This window comes from Ranitomeya variabilis, chromosome 4, assembly GCF_051348905.1.
Source record: "Ranitomeya variabilis isolate aRanVar5 chromosome 4, aRanVar5.hap1, whole genome shotgun sequence".
In the NCBI taxonomy this organism is placed as follows: domain Eukaryota; kingdom Metazoa; phylum Chordata; class Amphibia; order Anura; family Dendrobatidae; genus Ranitomeya; species Ranitomeya variabilis.
In genome coordinates, this window is record NC_135235.1 from 740666783 (window position 1) to 740684276 (window position 17494).

At 42.1% G+C, this 17494-nt stretch overlaps 2 protein-coding genes across 2 annotated transcripts in view; both read right to left on the minus strand.

Annotated features, from left to right (window-relative positions):
• Positions 1-17494, minus strand: part of LOC143768029 (uncharacterized) — a 788341-nt gene that overhangs the window by 659038 nt on the left and 111809 nt on the right. The gene's annotated exons all lie outside the window — the stretch shown is intronic.
• Positions 5371-17494, minus strand: part of LOC143768023 (uncharacterized) — a 32028-nt gene continuing 19904 nt past the window's right edge. Inside the window, exon 7 of the mRNA XM_077256669.1 lies at positions 5371-6959. Within this exon, the coding sequence (XP_077112784.1) occupies positions 5764-6959 (1196 nt within the window). The 3' untranslated portion in view covers positions 5371-5763. The remainder of the gene's footprint in view (positions 6960-17494) is intronic.

Below are 17494 nucleotides of genomic sequence, written 5' to 3' on the forward strand. Positions count from 1 at the left end.
GGAGGGGGCATTTGGATTTGGGAGCCCAGAATTTGTTGACTTTCTATTGGGAGGCAAGGCACCAAAGCGCTTTTCCAGAGCCTTTGTGCTACCAGTAGCATGGAAGCCACTTATATTTCCATTGACAGGTGATGGACCTGAGTGGAGACTTGCTTTTTTTGTGGATTCATTTAAAGCTTTTGTAGGGGACATTTTCCATAACATTTTTGGGATCACATTTATCCGGCACTCTAACCTGAGCACTTACATCGGGATTTACATCTAAATCTCTGAGTGACGTGATTCAGATGAGACCCCCAGGTTATTCACGATAATGCAGCAGCAGAGTTACTCTGGACTCCGTTCAGCCTTTGTTCAGCGATGTCATTTTCAGAGGTGTGCAAACTGTGGTTGACTGTGCTTTTATTCACACCTAAAAAGACAGACACCACTGGATCATAGGAAGCCACACGGCATCCACAGTGACTCCATCTGCCTCATTATAGGGAATCTTTCACCAGAGGTTCCATCTGAATCATGTATTTCAGAGATTTACAAGGAAACTCCAGTGTAAGCGCTCAGCATAGAGCGCAGAATAAATATGAGCCCAACCTTTTGAACAAATCAAAAGGTTGAAGAATTGGTTTTATTTTTTTACACTGTTCATCGTGTGGTATAAGTGTTTAGGCAACTTTGTTCTTTGGGTCAGTGCAATTACAGCGATACCAGATGTTGAGACACAGGGGTCAGAGGGTGCTCTAGTCTGCTAGCCGAAACCGCATGGACCAGGGATCATCACACCGAATGCCCACTAACCTTTTACCATGGGTATAATACTTCGACAACACAGGTAAAGCAGTGTCAATTCTTTATTGAACCACAAAACAGGCAACTAACATATAGAACAGTCCAGCAAAATACCCAAGATGGTGTAAAATTACAGAGTCTCACACTTCCACTGACTCGCCGGGATAAGAGCAGCTGTGACTTCAGATCTTCCAGGGCCCACTACCCCACCTGTGGAACACACATGAGGAGGTAACAACAAGCTAAGGATGCCGACAGTCCATTGAGGTACAAGGCCAGTTGACAGCAGGGTCACATTCTGGCTTCTCTGAATATCTCCATGGAGCCAGGTGACCGGTGGGTGACAATCATGGCTTTCCCAAACATATCAATGGTTCTTTGGTGACTGGTGGGTCCAAATCCTGACTGCCCCAAACATATCCATGGTTCAGCGATAGTCAATGGAGCAGATCTGAATTGTTTCAGCCAGGGCCGTGGTCACTTAAGTTGGCATCCTGTAAAATGTCAAATCTGTTTTTCTCATGATGGAGCCATGATCTGGCAGCTAACCCGTAGCGTGTGCCTGGCTGTGGTTTTCTAGAGTCTCTGGTTCTTTGGATCTCTTGGCTCTCTGGATGTATATTGTTAGAGGCATATTCCACTTATAAAGCTCACAATTGTTGTCCTTCAAGCCAGTACCCAGAGGTCAAGAGGAAGATGTGATGAGGTTAACTCACATTGTTTGACTGCTTAATTAATTTGCATAGTTAATCCCGTTTTGCAAGTCAACAAGCCACAGGACCCACATAATGGTCATTCAACATATTAAGTAAAAATCCAGTGTTCAATTACCCTACATCACTGTCTTCTAAAGATAACAGACAATACAGTGGGTATGGAAAGTATTCAGACCCCTTTAAATTGTTCACGCTTTGTTTCATTGCTGCAGCCATTTGGTAAATTCAAACAAGTTCATTTTTTTCTCATTAATGTACACTCTGCACCCCATCTTGTCTGAAAAAAAAAAAGAAATGTAGACATTTTTGCAAATTTATTAAAAAAGAAAAAATGAAATATCACATGGTATTCAGACCCCTTGCTCAGTATTGAGTAGAAGCACCCTTTTGAGCTAGTACAGCTATGAGTCTTCTTGGGAATGTTGCAACAAGTTTTACACACCTGGATTTGTGGATCCTCTTCCATTCTTCCTTGCACATCCTCTCCAGTTTCATCAGGTTGGATGGTGAACGTTGATGGACAGCCATTTTCAGGTTTCTCCAGAGATGCCCAATTGGTTTTAGGTTAGGGCTCTGGCTGGGCCAGTCAAGAATGGTCACAGGGTTGTTATGAAGCCACTCCTCTGTTATTTTAGCTGTGTGCTTAGGGTCATTGTCTTGTTGGAAGATGAACCTTCGGCCAAGTCTGAGAACCAGAGCACTCTGGAAGTGGTTTTCATCCAGGATATCTATGTACTTGGCTGCATTCATGTTTCCTTCAATGGCAACCAGTCGTTCTGTCCCTGCAGCTGAAAAGCACACCCCTAGCATGATGCTGCCACCACCATGTTTCACTGTTGGGATTGTATTTGGCAGGTGATAAGCAGTGCCTGGTTTTCTCCACACATACCGCTTAGAATTATTACTAAAAAGGTCTATCTTCATCTCATCAGACCAGAGAATCTTATTTCTCATAGCCTGAAAGTCATTCATGTGTTTTTTTAGCAAACTATGTGGGCTTTCATATGTCTTGCACTGAGGAGAGGTTTCCGTCGGGCCACTCTGCCATAAAGGCCCGACTGGTGGAGGGCTGTAGTGATAGTTGACTTTGTGGAACTTTCTCCCATCTCCCTACTGCATCTCTGGAGCTCAGCCACAGTGATCTTGGGGTTGTGCTTTACCTCTCTCACCAAGGTTCTTCTCCCACAATTGCTCAGCCTGGATGACCAGGTCTAGGAAGACTTCCTGTGTTCCCAAACTTCCTCCATTTAAGGATTATGTAGGCCACTGTGCTCTTAGGAACCTTGAGTACTGCAGAAATTATTTTGTAACCTTGGCCAGATCTGCGCCTTGCCACAATTCTGTCTCTGAGCTCCTTGGCCAGTTACTTTGAAACCATGATTCTCATTTGGTCTGACATGCACTGTAAGCTGTGAGGTCTTATATAGACAGGTGTCTGCCTTTCCAAAACAAGTCTTATCAGTTTAAATAAACACAACTGGACACCAATGAAGGAGTAGAACCATCTCAAGCAGGAGCACAAGGAAATGGACTTAAATATGAGTGTCTCAGCAAAGGGTCTGAATACTTATGACCATGTGATATTTCAGTTTTTTTTTTTTTTTTTTTTTTTTAATAAATATGCAAAAATATCTACATTTCTGTTTTTTTTTCAGTCACGCTGGGGTGCAGAGTGCACATTAATGAGAAAAAAAATAACTTTTTTGAATTTACCAAATGTCTGCAATGAAAAAGAGTGAAAAATGTAAAGGGGTTTGAATACTTTCCGTACCCACAGTAAGGGCTCATACCACTTGCGCGAGACTCGGATGAGTCTCGCACGGCAATACCCGGAGCTGCTGCCGGCACTCAGATCGGAGCGTGCGGCTGCATAGGAAAACGTGCAGCCGCACGCTCTGCTCCTCTGTGCTAGGTGCAGTGCTGGGTATTGTCGTGCGAGACTCATCCGAGTCTCGTGCAAGTGAGTATGAGCCCTAAGTTGTAGGAGCTGACAAAAGAAGCAAACATTAGCTATTTAAAATTATCAAAAATCAAAGTTTAAGAATAATATGACAACAGTGTATGGTTCTTGACCAACTGAAGAACACGCATAAATGCAAAACTCAACATATAGATAATAGTCTAATCCTTCTGGTTTACAGAAAATAGACTTGTAGATAATTAAGATTTCTAAGATTGCGATGTTGTCACACCCGATTTATATTTTTTTTATGTTTGGCTGCAGTCACACACAGACGATTATTATTACAAAAACTGCATCGCCATATTTTGAGAGCTATAATTTTTCCATAGTTTTGCTGACAGTCATGTGAGGGCTTGTTTTTTGCAGGACGAGTTGACGTTTATTGGTATAATTTTCAGACATTACTTTACTTGTTTAATCGCTTTTTATTCTGATTTTTGGGAGGCAGAATGAACAAAAAAAAAAAGGAATTAATATTTTATTTTTATGTTATTTTTTTATGCCGTTCCGCATGTAGAAAAATTTCATTCTTCGGGTCAGTACGATTACAGCAATGCCTCGTTTATTTTTTTTAATGTTTTAGTGCTTTTACACAAAAACTATTTTATTAAAAAAAGAATCACTTTATTTTGAGAGCTATTACTTTTTTATTTTTCTGCTGACGGACCCGTATGGCAGCTTGTTTTTTGCAACACAAGATGAATTTTTCAGCAGTACAATTTTTATGTAGACTGTTTTTTAAATCGCAGAGTTTTCCACTTTTTGTTCAGCAATATGATGATAAAGCATAGTTGTTTTTTTTTTGTTTATGGTGTTCACTGAAGGTGACCGTTTTATAGGGACTAGTGGGACAGTTTTATAGGTCAGGTCGTTCCAGAAGGGTCAATACAAAATATGTGTACTATTTATCTTATTTTAACCATAAATATATTTATTGGATTAATATTTTTTCTTTATTTTGTGATAAATAACCAGTAAAGACCAAAGCACAGATTTCCACTGGTCTAATGTCCATTCCTTGTGTTCTTTAGCCCAAACAAGTCTCTTCTGCTTGTTGCCGGTCCTTAGCAGTGCTTTCCTAGCAGCTATTTTACCATGAAGGCCTGCTGCACAAAGTCTCCTCTTAACAGTTGTTGTAGAGATGTGTCTGCTGCTAGAACTATGTGTGGCATTGACCTGGTCTCTAATCTGAGCTGCTGTTAACCTGCGATTTCTGAGGCTGGAGACTCGGATAAACTTATCCTCAGAAGCAGAGGTGACTCTTGGTCTTCCATTCCTGGGGCAGTGCTCATGTGAGCCAGTTTCTTTGTAGCGCTTGATGGTTTTTGCCACTGCACTTGGGGACACTTTCAAAGTTTTCGCAATTTTTCGGACTGACTGACCTTAATTTCTTAAAGTAATGATGGCCACTCGTTTTTCTTTACTTAGAAGTTGTATTATGGCAAGAAAAAAAACAGCTAACAGTCTACTCAGTAGGAGTATCAGCTGTGTATCCACCAGACTTCTGCTCAACACAACTGATGGTCCCAACCCCATTTATAAGGCAAGAAATCCCACTTATTAAACCTGACAGGGCACACCTGTGAAGTGAAAACCATTCTCGGTGACTACCTCTTGAAGCTCATCAAAAGAATGCCAAGAGTGTGCAAAGCAGTCATCAAAGCAAAAGGTGGCTACTTTGAAGAACCTACAATATAAGACATATTTTCTGTTCACACTTTTTTTATTAAGTATATAATTCCACATATGTTAATTCATAGTTTTGATGCCTTCAGTGTGAATGTACAATTTTCATAGTCATGAAAATACAGAAAAATCTTTAGATGAGAAGGTGTGTCCAAACTTTTGGTCTGTACTGTATATGCAGCGCAAGTAGTGAAGGGGTTAAATAATGCTGTCTACAAATTAACAATGAGCCCTTTCAAATACCTGTCTCTTCCCACATGGACAATAGGAGATATTCTTTCTAGTACAGACCATTTGCTATCTCCCCTCTAAGCTGAGAATCCAGGAGCTAAGGTTCCAGGATTGACACCTACCTCCAGCAAAAGCCCCTTTGTGCTTACAATACTGGTATATCCTGTTTCACCCATTTGTCAACTAAATATAACTCTACTGTCTGATTCCCTTATTGATTATTTCCTTCAGTCTACATGAGTTTTTAGATGATGAAGAAGATATGATTCCCAGGAATAACATTTCCTACAATCTTAACATAAAGAATGGTTTCTAGCCTGTGTGAGTTCTCTGATGTGCAACAAGTTTTGAACTCGTACTATAACATTTCCCACATTCTGGTCATGAATATGGCTTCTCTCCTGTGTGAATTCTCTGATGTTTATGAAGATCTGATCTCTGGATAAAACATTTCCCACATTCTGTACATGGATATGGCTTCTCTCCTGTGTGAATTCTCTGATGTTTAAGAAGATCTGATCTCTGGATAAAACTTTTCCCACATTCTGAACATGAAAATAGCTTCTCCCCTGTGTGAGTTCGCTGATGCATAAGGAAATATGCTTTCTGGCTGAAACATTTGCCACATTCTGGACATGAATATGGCTTCTCTCCTGTGTGGGTTCTTTGATGTTTAAGAAGACCTGATCTCTGGATAAAACTTTTCCCACATTCTGAACATGAATACGGCTTCTCCCCTGTATGAATTCTGCAATGTGTAAGAAAATGTGACTTATGGTTGAAACAATTCCCACATTCTGGACATGAATATGGCTTCTCACCTGCATGAATTCTTTGATGGCTAACAAGATCTGGTTTCTTGGTAAAACATTTCTCACATTCTGAACATGAAAAAGGCTTCTCCCCTGTATGACTTCTGTAATGTGTAATCAAATTTGACTTACGGTTAAAACATTTCCCACATTCTATACATGGATATGGTTTCTCTCCTGTGTGACTTCTTTGATGATTAAGAAGATCTGATCTATGGATAAAACTTTTCCCACATTCTGAACATGAATGAATTCTGCAATGTGTAAGAAAATGTGACTTATGGTTGAAACAATTCCCACATTCTGGACATGAATATGGCTTCTCACCTGCATGAATTCTTTGATGGCTAACAAGATCTGGTTTCTTGGTAAAACATTTCCCACATTCTGAACATGAAAAAGGCTTCTCCCCTGTATGACTTCTGTAATGTGTAAGCAAATTTGACTTACGGTTAAAACATTTCCCACATTCTGAACATGAAAATGGCTTTTCTCCTGTGTGAATTCTCTCATGTGTAAGCAACTTAGATTTATATTTAAAATATTTCCCACATTCTGAACAGGAAAATGGTTTCGTGGCTGTGGGAATTATTTGATGTTCAACATCACTTTTGTGGCTTTCATTCTGCTTAACAGTCTGTGATGAATCCAAATAGGTGACTGATTGAAAAAGCTCCGATGATTGATTTTTGCTCTGAAGGGCTAGAGGTATAGCTGGAATAATGGCATGCTTTTCATAGGTATCCGGTTTGACACCACAGTCATCTGCCAAGAATAAAATGGATTTTTATTTTTTCAATATCGGTGCCTTATATTTTACATCATTTCTATATTCATAATTCTATACAACTCAAAGTATAATGATACTATAACCTAAGACAGTGGTGAGGCACCTGTTCACAAATCCCATTGTACTGAACCTCTAAAGTACAATTGACAAATATAATACACAAACATAGAAAAGTTTGAAGTAATAAAGGGAGGATTAAAAGTAAGCTTTATTCCATTACAATCTATAGCAACAGATCAAAATATACACCATAAAAACATGTAAGAATCTTAAAGGGGTATTCCCATCTCTGATCAACTATCCCAATATGTAGTAGGTGTAATAATAATATTAGGAAATATATAGTATAGTTCTTCTGACTCGCTATGTTGCTCACCCCATATGCAGGGCATTGCATTAGCTTAGGTATCCAAGGTTACTACCACTCATATAGTGACTGTCAGTTGCTAGTAGTCATAACCTAACCATACCTAAGCTACTGCAATGCCCTGGACATGGGGTAAGCGACATAGAGAATAAGGAAAATTATACCACATTTCTAATTGAAGGTATTTGCTATTATTACACTTACTATATTTTGGGATAGGATCTTGAAAATGAAAGTACCCGCTTAAGGCTGTCTTCACACGTCAATGTCTCCGGTATGTGGTGACAGTTTTCATACGTACTGGAGACACTTCAAAACATAGACCCATTCAAATTAATGGATCTGCACAAGTCAGTGTGTTCCACGGACCGTGTGTCTGTGGGCAAGACACGCTGATATGACTGTTTTTTAGCAGCAGCACGGTCCGCAAATCGTCTCGCAACCTGATGACCCACAGATGATATCAGTGGGTCATCGGTATGACAATTACCGTCACCTGGGAGTCAGAGGTACTGTTGGCGCTGATCCCTGGCTCCGGGTGTTGAAGACAGCTCACATCGTTGTACCCTGCTCTGCTTGTGATCAGCGTGTCTACATAATTTTACTCTAAGTATAAAAAAATAAATTAAAAAAATCACATTATACTCACCTTAACACCTAATTCCCTGAAACAAAAATGAAAAAACAACAATATCCCCACCTGTCCAAAGTTGAAAGAATTTAAAGTGTCCCACAACATAATTAATCTGTGCGACATTTGCTCATCAGCATAAGAGGTGGCCTGAGGCCACCGATCTCGTTGAAAAGCTGGGGAGTATGACTCGTTGAACCCTGATTTCTCACGGTGAACTGCAATGATCTCACTGAAGTCAGCACAGTTCATAGGCCCGCTCTCGCTGCAGGGAGTCATTGTCCCCAGCTCTTCAGCAGGAGCGGTTGCCTCATAACCCTCTTTCAAACTCCATCGCACCCAAAAGCACTACAAATATTGGCTGGTGACTAGCTCATCCAACTTTTATCTATCCCAATTCCTCAAGATGGCTGGACCATCCATCATTGTAAATAAGCCCCTCTCTCACTACATTGTAGATTGTAAGCGCTTATGGGCAGGGTCGTCTATCTTTTCATTAATTATTGTATTATCATTAACTTTGTTATGATTGCTGTATATGAACTGTTGAAGTGTAAAGCGTGTGGAACATGTTGGCGCTATATAAAGATTATTATATTATTATTATTATTATTATTATGAGCAAATGTCACACAGATGGATTACAGCCTCGGTAACTCGATTCTTTCAACGTTGGACAAGTGAGAGATATTGTTGTCTTTTATTTTTGTTTGTTTACAGGGGACAATGGCTTCAGGGGATTAGGTGTTAAGGACTTGTACTCATTACCATGAAAAAAGTTTTGATTTCAGTCCAGGATCTAAGAAGTATCGTTTCTCCTTGCGGAGAGTGACATGTTAAGCATGTCGAGGTGAGGAGACTTAAAACCACAAAGCTCCTCTGGGAAATCTGCAAATTGTCTCTTCAGAGAGGAAGAGGACTAGAACTCTAGTGCCACCTATTGGATGTCGACCCTTTAACGAGCGTTGTCACATGACTTAGGATAAAAGACAAACCAGAATCTCAATTTGCAGACACTGTGTTTCGGGGTACTGCCCCTCATCAGTGCTAAGTGGAGATTTGGTTTGGCTGAGGCGTTTGATGGGGATCATTTCGGGTACTGCCGCTCGTCAGTGCAAAGTGGAGATTTCAGTCCAGAAAAGTAGGACTAGTGTCATGCAAGTGCCATGTGATTTTCATGCGAGTACAATCTGATTTTTCACACCTAGCATCCGACTGACATCCAAATGCCATGTAATTGCTATTCGATTGCAATACAATTTTAATACGAACTTTGACATAGAGAATTGCTCTGTCATTTACACATATTCTTCCATGGAAATATTCTTGAATACACATATTATACAGTACAGACCAAAAGTTTGGACACACCTTCTCATTTAAAGATTTTTCTGTATTTTCATGACTATGAAAATTGTAAATTCACACTGAAGGCATCAAAACTATGAATTAACACATGTGGAATTATATACTTAAAGAAGTTGTCCACTACTATAACCTTTTTTTATTTTTTCATAAATATTGCTATTATGTGCCACTGAAAACATCTACTGTGTTTATTTTAGCAATATTACCTTTTATCATGCTGTAGCAGCACATCTTTAGTGCTGGATTCAGCTCTCATGGGGTTAATCGACAACTTCCTTTCTCCTGACTTACTGTGCTCTAATACTACAAGTTCCATGATGCATTGCACTCACCTGTAACTCTGCACCTGGCACACCCACTCCAAAACACACCCAAACCCCTCCCTCCTCTATCTTCAAAAAGATTTGTGATGTCATTTCTGTCCAACCTCCTCTTTACATTTGTCCAACCCACACTCCATTACACACAGATAGATGGATGGATAGATAGATGGATAGATAGATAGATACGGGATAGATAGATACATACAGATATATCTATATATCTATGTCTATTTCCATAGATATGTCCATATCCATGTTTCTAAACCCCTTCACCCCTGGAGCTGTTTTGTTTTCATTTATCGCTCCCCTTCTTTCCAGAGCCATAATGTTTCCGTCAATATGGCCATGTGGGGGCTTATCTTTTGCGGGACAAGTTCTGCTTTTGAACGACATCATTGGTTTTACCATGTCTTGTAACAGAAAATGTGAAAAAAAGTCAAAGTGCAATGAAATGGCAAAAAAAGTGCAATCCAACACTTGTTTTTTGCTTGGCTTTTTTGCTAGGTTCACTAAATGCTAAGGCTGTGAGCACACGTTGCGGATTTGATTGCAGATCCGCAGCGTTTTTTGCCGCACTGAATTGCATCAAATCCGCAGTGTAGTGCACAACCAATGTAAGTCTATGGGAGCCGCAGACTTGTTGTGCACATGCTGCGGAAAAAGCCGCACCGAAACGCAGCTTTTTTTTCTTGCAGCATGTCACTTCTTTTGTGCGGAACTGCATCGTTTCTGCACCTTTAGACTTTCATTGAGATGGGCACATCCGCAGCAAAACCGCAGATGTAAAAAAGATCTGCAGTTTTGCTGTGGATGTGGGTCCGAGAAACGCTGCAGCTCGGGAGGATGGAAGTGTGTGGGCGGTGACTGTGTGCGTCCATCTATATGTAGATCTGTCTATCCATTTCATCTATCATCTATCTGTCTATCTGTGTGTTTAATGGAGTGTGGGTTGGACAAATGTAAAAGAGGAGGTTGGACAATAATGACATCACAAATCTTTTTTTTTGTTCAATAATACATCTTTATTTAGCTTTCAAAAATGCACCAAAACGCCTAAAAACCGCGCAAAAACAGCAACAAAAGCTAATTAAAAAAATGCATCAAAACCGTGCAAAAAACTGTATAAAAAACGCATCAAAACCACACCATAATTGCATCAACACTGCACCAAAAACTGCATCAAAACTGCGCAAAAACCGCACCAAAACCGCACCAGAAACTCCATCAAAACCGCACCAAGAACTGCATCAAAACCACACCAAGAACTGCATCAAAACCGCACCAAGAACTGCATCAATACTGCACCAAGAACTGCATCAAAACCGCACCAAAAACTGCATCAAAACCGCACCAAAAACTGCAAACTGCACCAAAACTGCACCAGGTTTTGATGCAGTTTTTGGTGCAGTTTTGATGCAGTTTTTGGTGCAGTTTTGATGCTTTTTTTGGTGCGGTTTATGCGTGGTTTTAATGCCGCTTTTGGAAATAAGTAAATAAACAGAAAATGTGCATGATTTGAATGGAAACCATGCATGAAAAAAATGGATTCCAAGGCCGGATTCATCATTTCACAGCTCAGTTTCATATGTTTTTTGCCGGATCCGTCGCTGTGCGTTTTTTCACCGGACAGAAAAAAACTTTCCTCTGTATGTGTTTTCCATCCGGCGCAAACAGCTTTTTTGACGGATCCGGCAAAAATCGGATGAAAATAGATATATCCATAGATATATAATAGAAAGGCCGATGTTTCTAAGGCCTCTTTCACACTAGCGTCGTGCACTGCACGTCGCAATGCGTCGTTGTGGAGAAAAAACGCATCCTACAAAGTTGTCTGCAGGATGCGTTCTTTCTCCATAGACTTTTATTAGCGACGCAGCGCGATGGACCCTTACCGATGCTAGTGTGAAAGCAGCCTAAGGCTACTTTCACACTTGCGTTTTTAGCAATCCGCCATTTTGGGGAAAAAAACGGATCCTGCAAATGTGCTCGCAGGATGCGTTTTTTACCCATAGACTTGTATTAGTGACGGATCGCGACGGATGGCCACACGTCGCGTCCGTCGTGCAACGGATGCGTCGTGTTTTGGCAGACCGTTGGCACGTCCGTCGCGTCTGCCATTTTCTACGGCCAAAACTCCGCCTCCTCCTCCCCGGACTTCAGAATGGGCAGCGAATGCGTTGAAAAACAAATTTCACAACGTGCGTCAGTACGTAGGCCCGACGCATAGTGATGGACCCGTACCGACACAAGTGTGAAACAGGCCTTAATGAGAGTTTAATTTAATAAAAACCGGAAAAAAACGGCATGGGCTCCCACGCAATTTTCTGCGCCAGAGGGGGAAAGCCGACGGCCGGGGGCCAATATTTGTAGCCAGCTATGAATATCAGCCCGCAGCTGTCTGCGTAGCCTTTACTGGCTATTAAAATAGGGGGACCCCCCCAAAAAAATGACGTGGGGTCCCCCTATATTTTATAGCCAGAAAGGCTACGCAGACAGCTGCGGGCTGATATTCATAGCTTAGAGAGGGGCCATGGATATTGGGCCCCCCCGGCTACAAATACCAGTCCGCAGCCGCCCCAGAAATGGCGCATCTGTAAGAAGCGCCAATTCCGGCACTTAGCCCCTCTCTTCCCACTCCCGTGTAGTGGTGGGATATGGGGTAATAAGGGGTTAATGTCACCTTGCTATTGTAAGGTGACATTAAGCCGGGTTAATAATGGAGAGGCGTCTAAGTTTTCTTAGAAAACACCAGTGATTGTCTTACCGCTGTCTCTAACATCATGTCCTCCCTCTATTTGAAACTGAACCTGTCAAAAACTGAACTCCTCGTGTTCTCTCCCTCTACTAACCTACCTTTGCCTGACATTGCCATCTCCGTGTGCGGTTCCACCATTACTCCCAAGCAACATGCCCGCTGCCTTGGGGTCATCCTTGATTCCGAGCTTTCATTCACCCCCCACATCCGATCACTGGCTCATTCTTCTTATCTGCATCTTAAAAAGATTTCTAGAATTCGCCCTTTTCTTACTTTCGACTTTGCAAAAACTCTTACTGTCTCACTTATTCATTCTCGTCTGGACTATTGTAACTCTCTACTAATCGGCCTCCCTCTTACCAAACTCTCCCCGCTCCAATCTGTCCTGAATGCTGCTGCCAGGATCATATTCCTCACCAACCGTTACACCGATGCCTCTACCTTGTGCCAGTCATTACACTGGCTACCCATCCACTCCAGAATCCAGTACAAAACTACTACCCTCATCCACAAAGCACTCCATGGCTCAGCACCACCCTACATCTCCTCTCTGGTCTCAGTCTACCACCCTACCAGTGCCCTCCGCTCCGCTAATGACCTCAGGTTAGCATCCTCAATAATCAGAACCTCCCACTCCCGTCTCCAAGACTTTACACGTGCTGCGCCGATTCTTTCGAATGCACTACCTAGGTTAATACAATTAATCCCCAATCCCCCAGTTTTAAGCGTGCCCTAAAAACGCATTTGTTCAGACTGGCTCAACGCATTAACCTAACTATCCCTGTGTGGCCTAATTAAAATAAAAAACCCAAAAAAACCAAAAACAAAACATAATCAGGTTCCTCGCATCGGGTTCTCATACACTTTATGCATTCAATAGCCTCTGTGTCTGTACTGCTACATACTTAGGCAGTTAACTGGTTCATGCAGCTTTACATGAACACCCGAGCCTTACACTATGGCTGGTCCAAATAACTAAAGCAATTGTTACCATCCACCTCTCGTGTCTCCCCTTTTCCTCATAGTTTGTAAGCTTGCGAGCAGGGCCCTCATTCCTCCTGGTATCTGTTTTGAACTGTGATTTCTGTTATGCTGTAATGTCTATTGTCTGTACAAGTCCCCTCTATAACTTGTAAAGCGCTGCGGAATATGTTGGCGCTATATAAATAAAATTATTATTATTATTAATCCAATACTAAAAAAGGGTTAATAAAACACGCACACATTAGGAAAAAGTATTTTAATATTCTTCATTTCACCATACTTACCTGTTATGATCCTAGTGGCAAGTATCGCAAGTAAGACTAGCTAAGTAACTAAACCGACTACAAACTCTGGGGAAGTGGTAACTGAATTGACCGCAACCTGATCCTATCCGCAAACAACTATAGGCAGCCGTGGAACGTTACCTGAAAATCCTAGACGTCTCTTCACGGCCTGAGAAACTGACTATTCCTAGAGGGAACGAAAGTCCTCACTTGCCTCAGTGAATTGACCCAAAGATATAGAATAGCCCCCCACAAATATTAACGGTGAGTTAAGGGGAAAGCACAAACGCAGAGATGAAATTAGATTTAGCAAATGAGGCCCGCTAACACTAGAAAGCAGAAAATAGAAAGGGAACTGTGCGGTCAATTAAAAACCCTATTCAAAATATCCACACAGAGATCGCTCGAGCCCCCGCACCAACTAACGGTGCGGGGGAAGCAACTCTGTACCCTGAGCAAACCAGCAGAAGAAATCACATATTAGCAAGCTGGACTAAACTCATCATACACAGAAATCATATTGCAGACTGATGAGCAAAAAATAATTAAACAGAACTTAGCTTCTCCTGAAGAGACTGAAACCGAAGATAATCAGGAGTAATCAGAATAGCACTGAGTACATTGACAGCCGGCAACAAGTGGAAGTGAAACAGAGCTAAATAGGAAACTCCCAAGAGAATAACGAGGCAGCTGATCAGCCACAGACCCGCAGGATAACAAACAAAGCCACCAGGGGGAGCCCAAAACAAAAGTCACACAATACCACCACAAGAGGGAGCCTGAAAACAGAGTTCACAACACTTACCATACTTCAGCGCCTGCAAAAAAGGTAAAATAAACCGTATACTACCTGTCCGCCGTAGTCCAATTAATAACGAGTGTCCCACGACGATCTCCCCTATAGAACAGTGACATCGGGTGATGTCACTGCTCTATAGGACCCTCAGTGACACACTGACAGGAGACAATGGCTGCTGCAGTGCATCACTGAGGTTACTAAAGTTCACTGGTCTCACTTTATGGCAAAAAGCTGCGTGGGAACTTTCTCATACAGCAATGCCATAAAGTGAGACTAGGGACTATTTTCTCACAGGGGCGTAGGAATACATTGTGGGGAATACATTGTGGAAGGATACCTTCCTCCCCTCATTGTGTTTCTGGAGCCCCTGGAGAGTGGTTGCATCAGCTGATGCTCCTGCTCTCCACGGGAGATCGTCGAGGGACACTCGTTTTAATTGGATTTCTGCGGATCAGGGAGTATAGTGTTTGTTTATTATTTTAATATTTTTTACAGATGACACTGGCTTCGGGGATCAAGGTGACAAGTGATGGTGAGTATGTACTCTATGTTACATGTACTGTATGTCTGTATGTATGTATGTACTGTATGCGTCATGTCGCATGATGTCACATGTTGCATGTTGTCACATGGCGCATGTCATCGCATGCTGCATGTCGTTGCATGGCGCATGTCGTTGCATGGCGCATGTCGTTCCATGGTGCATGTCGTTGCATGGCGCATGTCGCATCTCGTCGCATGGCCCATGTCGTCGCATGCTGCATGGCGTCGCATGCTGCATGTCGTCGCATGTCATCGCATGCTGCATGTCGTCGCATGGCGCATGTTCTGTATGTGTTCTATGTATGTATGTACTGTATATGTGGGTTTTTTTTTTTACATTCAACACATTAGCCGGATGATGGGACTACTACTGTCCCATCATTGGCTAATGTGTCACTCACTGTCACTGTAGCAGGTAGAGCCCGATGGGACTTGTAGTCCCATCGGACATGCCTGCACACAGAGACAACGCTGCCGCTGCCGCCACCACCACCGCACAGCCACACTCCAGCACCTTCGGCGGCACCTTCAGCACCACGCAGACCCCCGCCGTCGCACCGGCCACTGCCGCCACTGCCACCACGGCTCACGCCTGTTACTGACGTCACGTCAATTTCCAGAGTCTGGAAATTGACGTGACATCGACGGAAATTAGCGGTGGCTGCAGCCTGGGGGGTCACGTGACCCGGACTCAGCCACCAGCATAGCGCCGCTCACAGGCGAAAAAGGCAACGCAAGGTATTTACACAATTCATCAGGGGTCCCGGGGGGATACATTGGGGGGATAATTGAAAGTAGTGGACAACCCCTTTTACAAAAAAGTGTGAGACAACTCAAAATATGTTTTATATTCTTGGTTCTTCAAAGTAGCCACCTTTTGCTTTGATGTCACCAGAAATGGTTTTCACTTCACAGGTGTGCCCTGTCAGGTTTAATAAGTGGGATTTCTTGCCTTATACACTGTGTTCCAAATTATTATGCAAATAATATTTCCTCATATTTTCTCTAAATTACCTATCTGAATTGCAGTCATTGTTATTTTCCAGTCATCTACTATTCTAGTATAATTGCAATGTATTGGAACAAACTGCCTATGAAGACAGTATCTTTAAAAAAAAAAAATAAAAACACTCAAAATGCATGTTCCAAATTATTATGCACAGCAGAGTTTTCAACTTTTTTTTTTTTATTTTGAACAAAAAAATGTTCAATTGTGAAGTTATAAGCATTAATCAGCTTATTACAAAATGAAATCAAACAGTTTTCAAGTGAAAACTTTATTCTAGGTGATGTTACATTTGCACATAGGACCCCTTGTTCGAAAGAAGCTTCTGAACTCTCTCGTCCATTGAATTTGTCAGTTTTTGGATTTTTTCTGCTTCAATTGTTTTGCATGTGGACAGAATACCCTCCCAGAGCTGTTGCTTAGATGTGAACTGCCTCCCGCCATCATGGACACTCCTTTTGATGATGCTCCAGAGGTTCTCAATGGGGTTGAGGTCAGGGGAAGATGGTGGCCACACCATAAGTTTGTCCTCTTTTATGCCCATAGCAGCCAGAGCTGCAGATGTGTTTTTTTTGCAGCATGAGACGGTGCATTATCATGCATGAAAATGATCTTGCTGCGGAAAGCACGGTTCTTCCTCTTGAACCATGGCAGGCAGTGTTTTTAGAAACTCCACATAGATTATGGAGTTCATCTTTACCTCTTCAGGGATCATAAAGGGGCCGACAATCTCTCTCCCCATGACTCCAGCCCAAAACATTACTCCACCTCCTCCTTGTTGGCGCCTTAGCTGTGTTTTCATGGGGTGTCCATCAACCAGCCATCCTCTACTCCATCCATCTGGACCATCGAGCCTTGCACGGCACTCATCGGTGAACAAAACAGTTTGGAAGTCAGTCTTCATGTATCGTTTGGCCCACTGGAGCCGTTTCTGCTTGTGTGCAGTGGATAGAGGTGGTCGACAGGATGGCTTACGCACAGCTGCAAACCTCTGAAGGACCCTGCATCTTGTGGTTCTGGGGACGTTGGAGGCACCAGCAGCTTCAAAAACTTGTCTGCTGCTATGACAAGGCATTCTTGCAGCTGCTCTTTTAACCTTACGCAATTGACTGTTGGAAAGAGTCCTCAATTTTTCTTTATCAGCACGCACACGTGTGTGCTGGGAATCAGCTACATACTTCATCGTGATCATCGCACAATCAAGAAGTGTCTTGGCAATGTTGATTGTAGTCATGCCTTGACCTAAATACTCCACAATTTGTTGCTTCTCAGCAGCCGACACATCCTTTTTCTTTCCCATTTTGGCAAAAAATGTAGGCTGCTTAAAAATGTGGAACAGCCTTCTTAAGTAGTCTTGCCTTTATTTGGACACACCTGCCAAACTAATTTGCACAGGTATCTGCAATTGCTTTCAGTGATATAATGAGCCCTGACACACATCACCATCAAT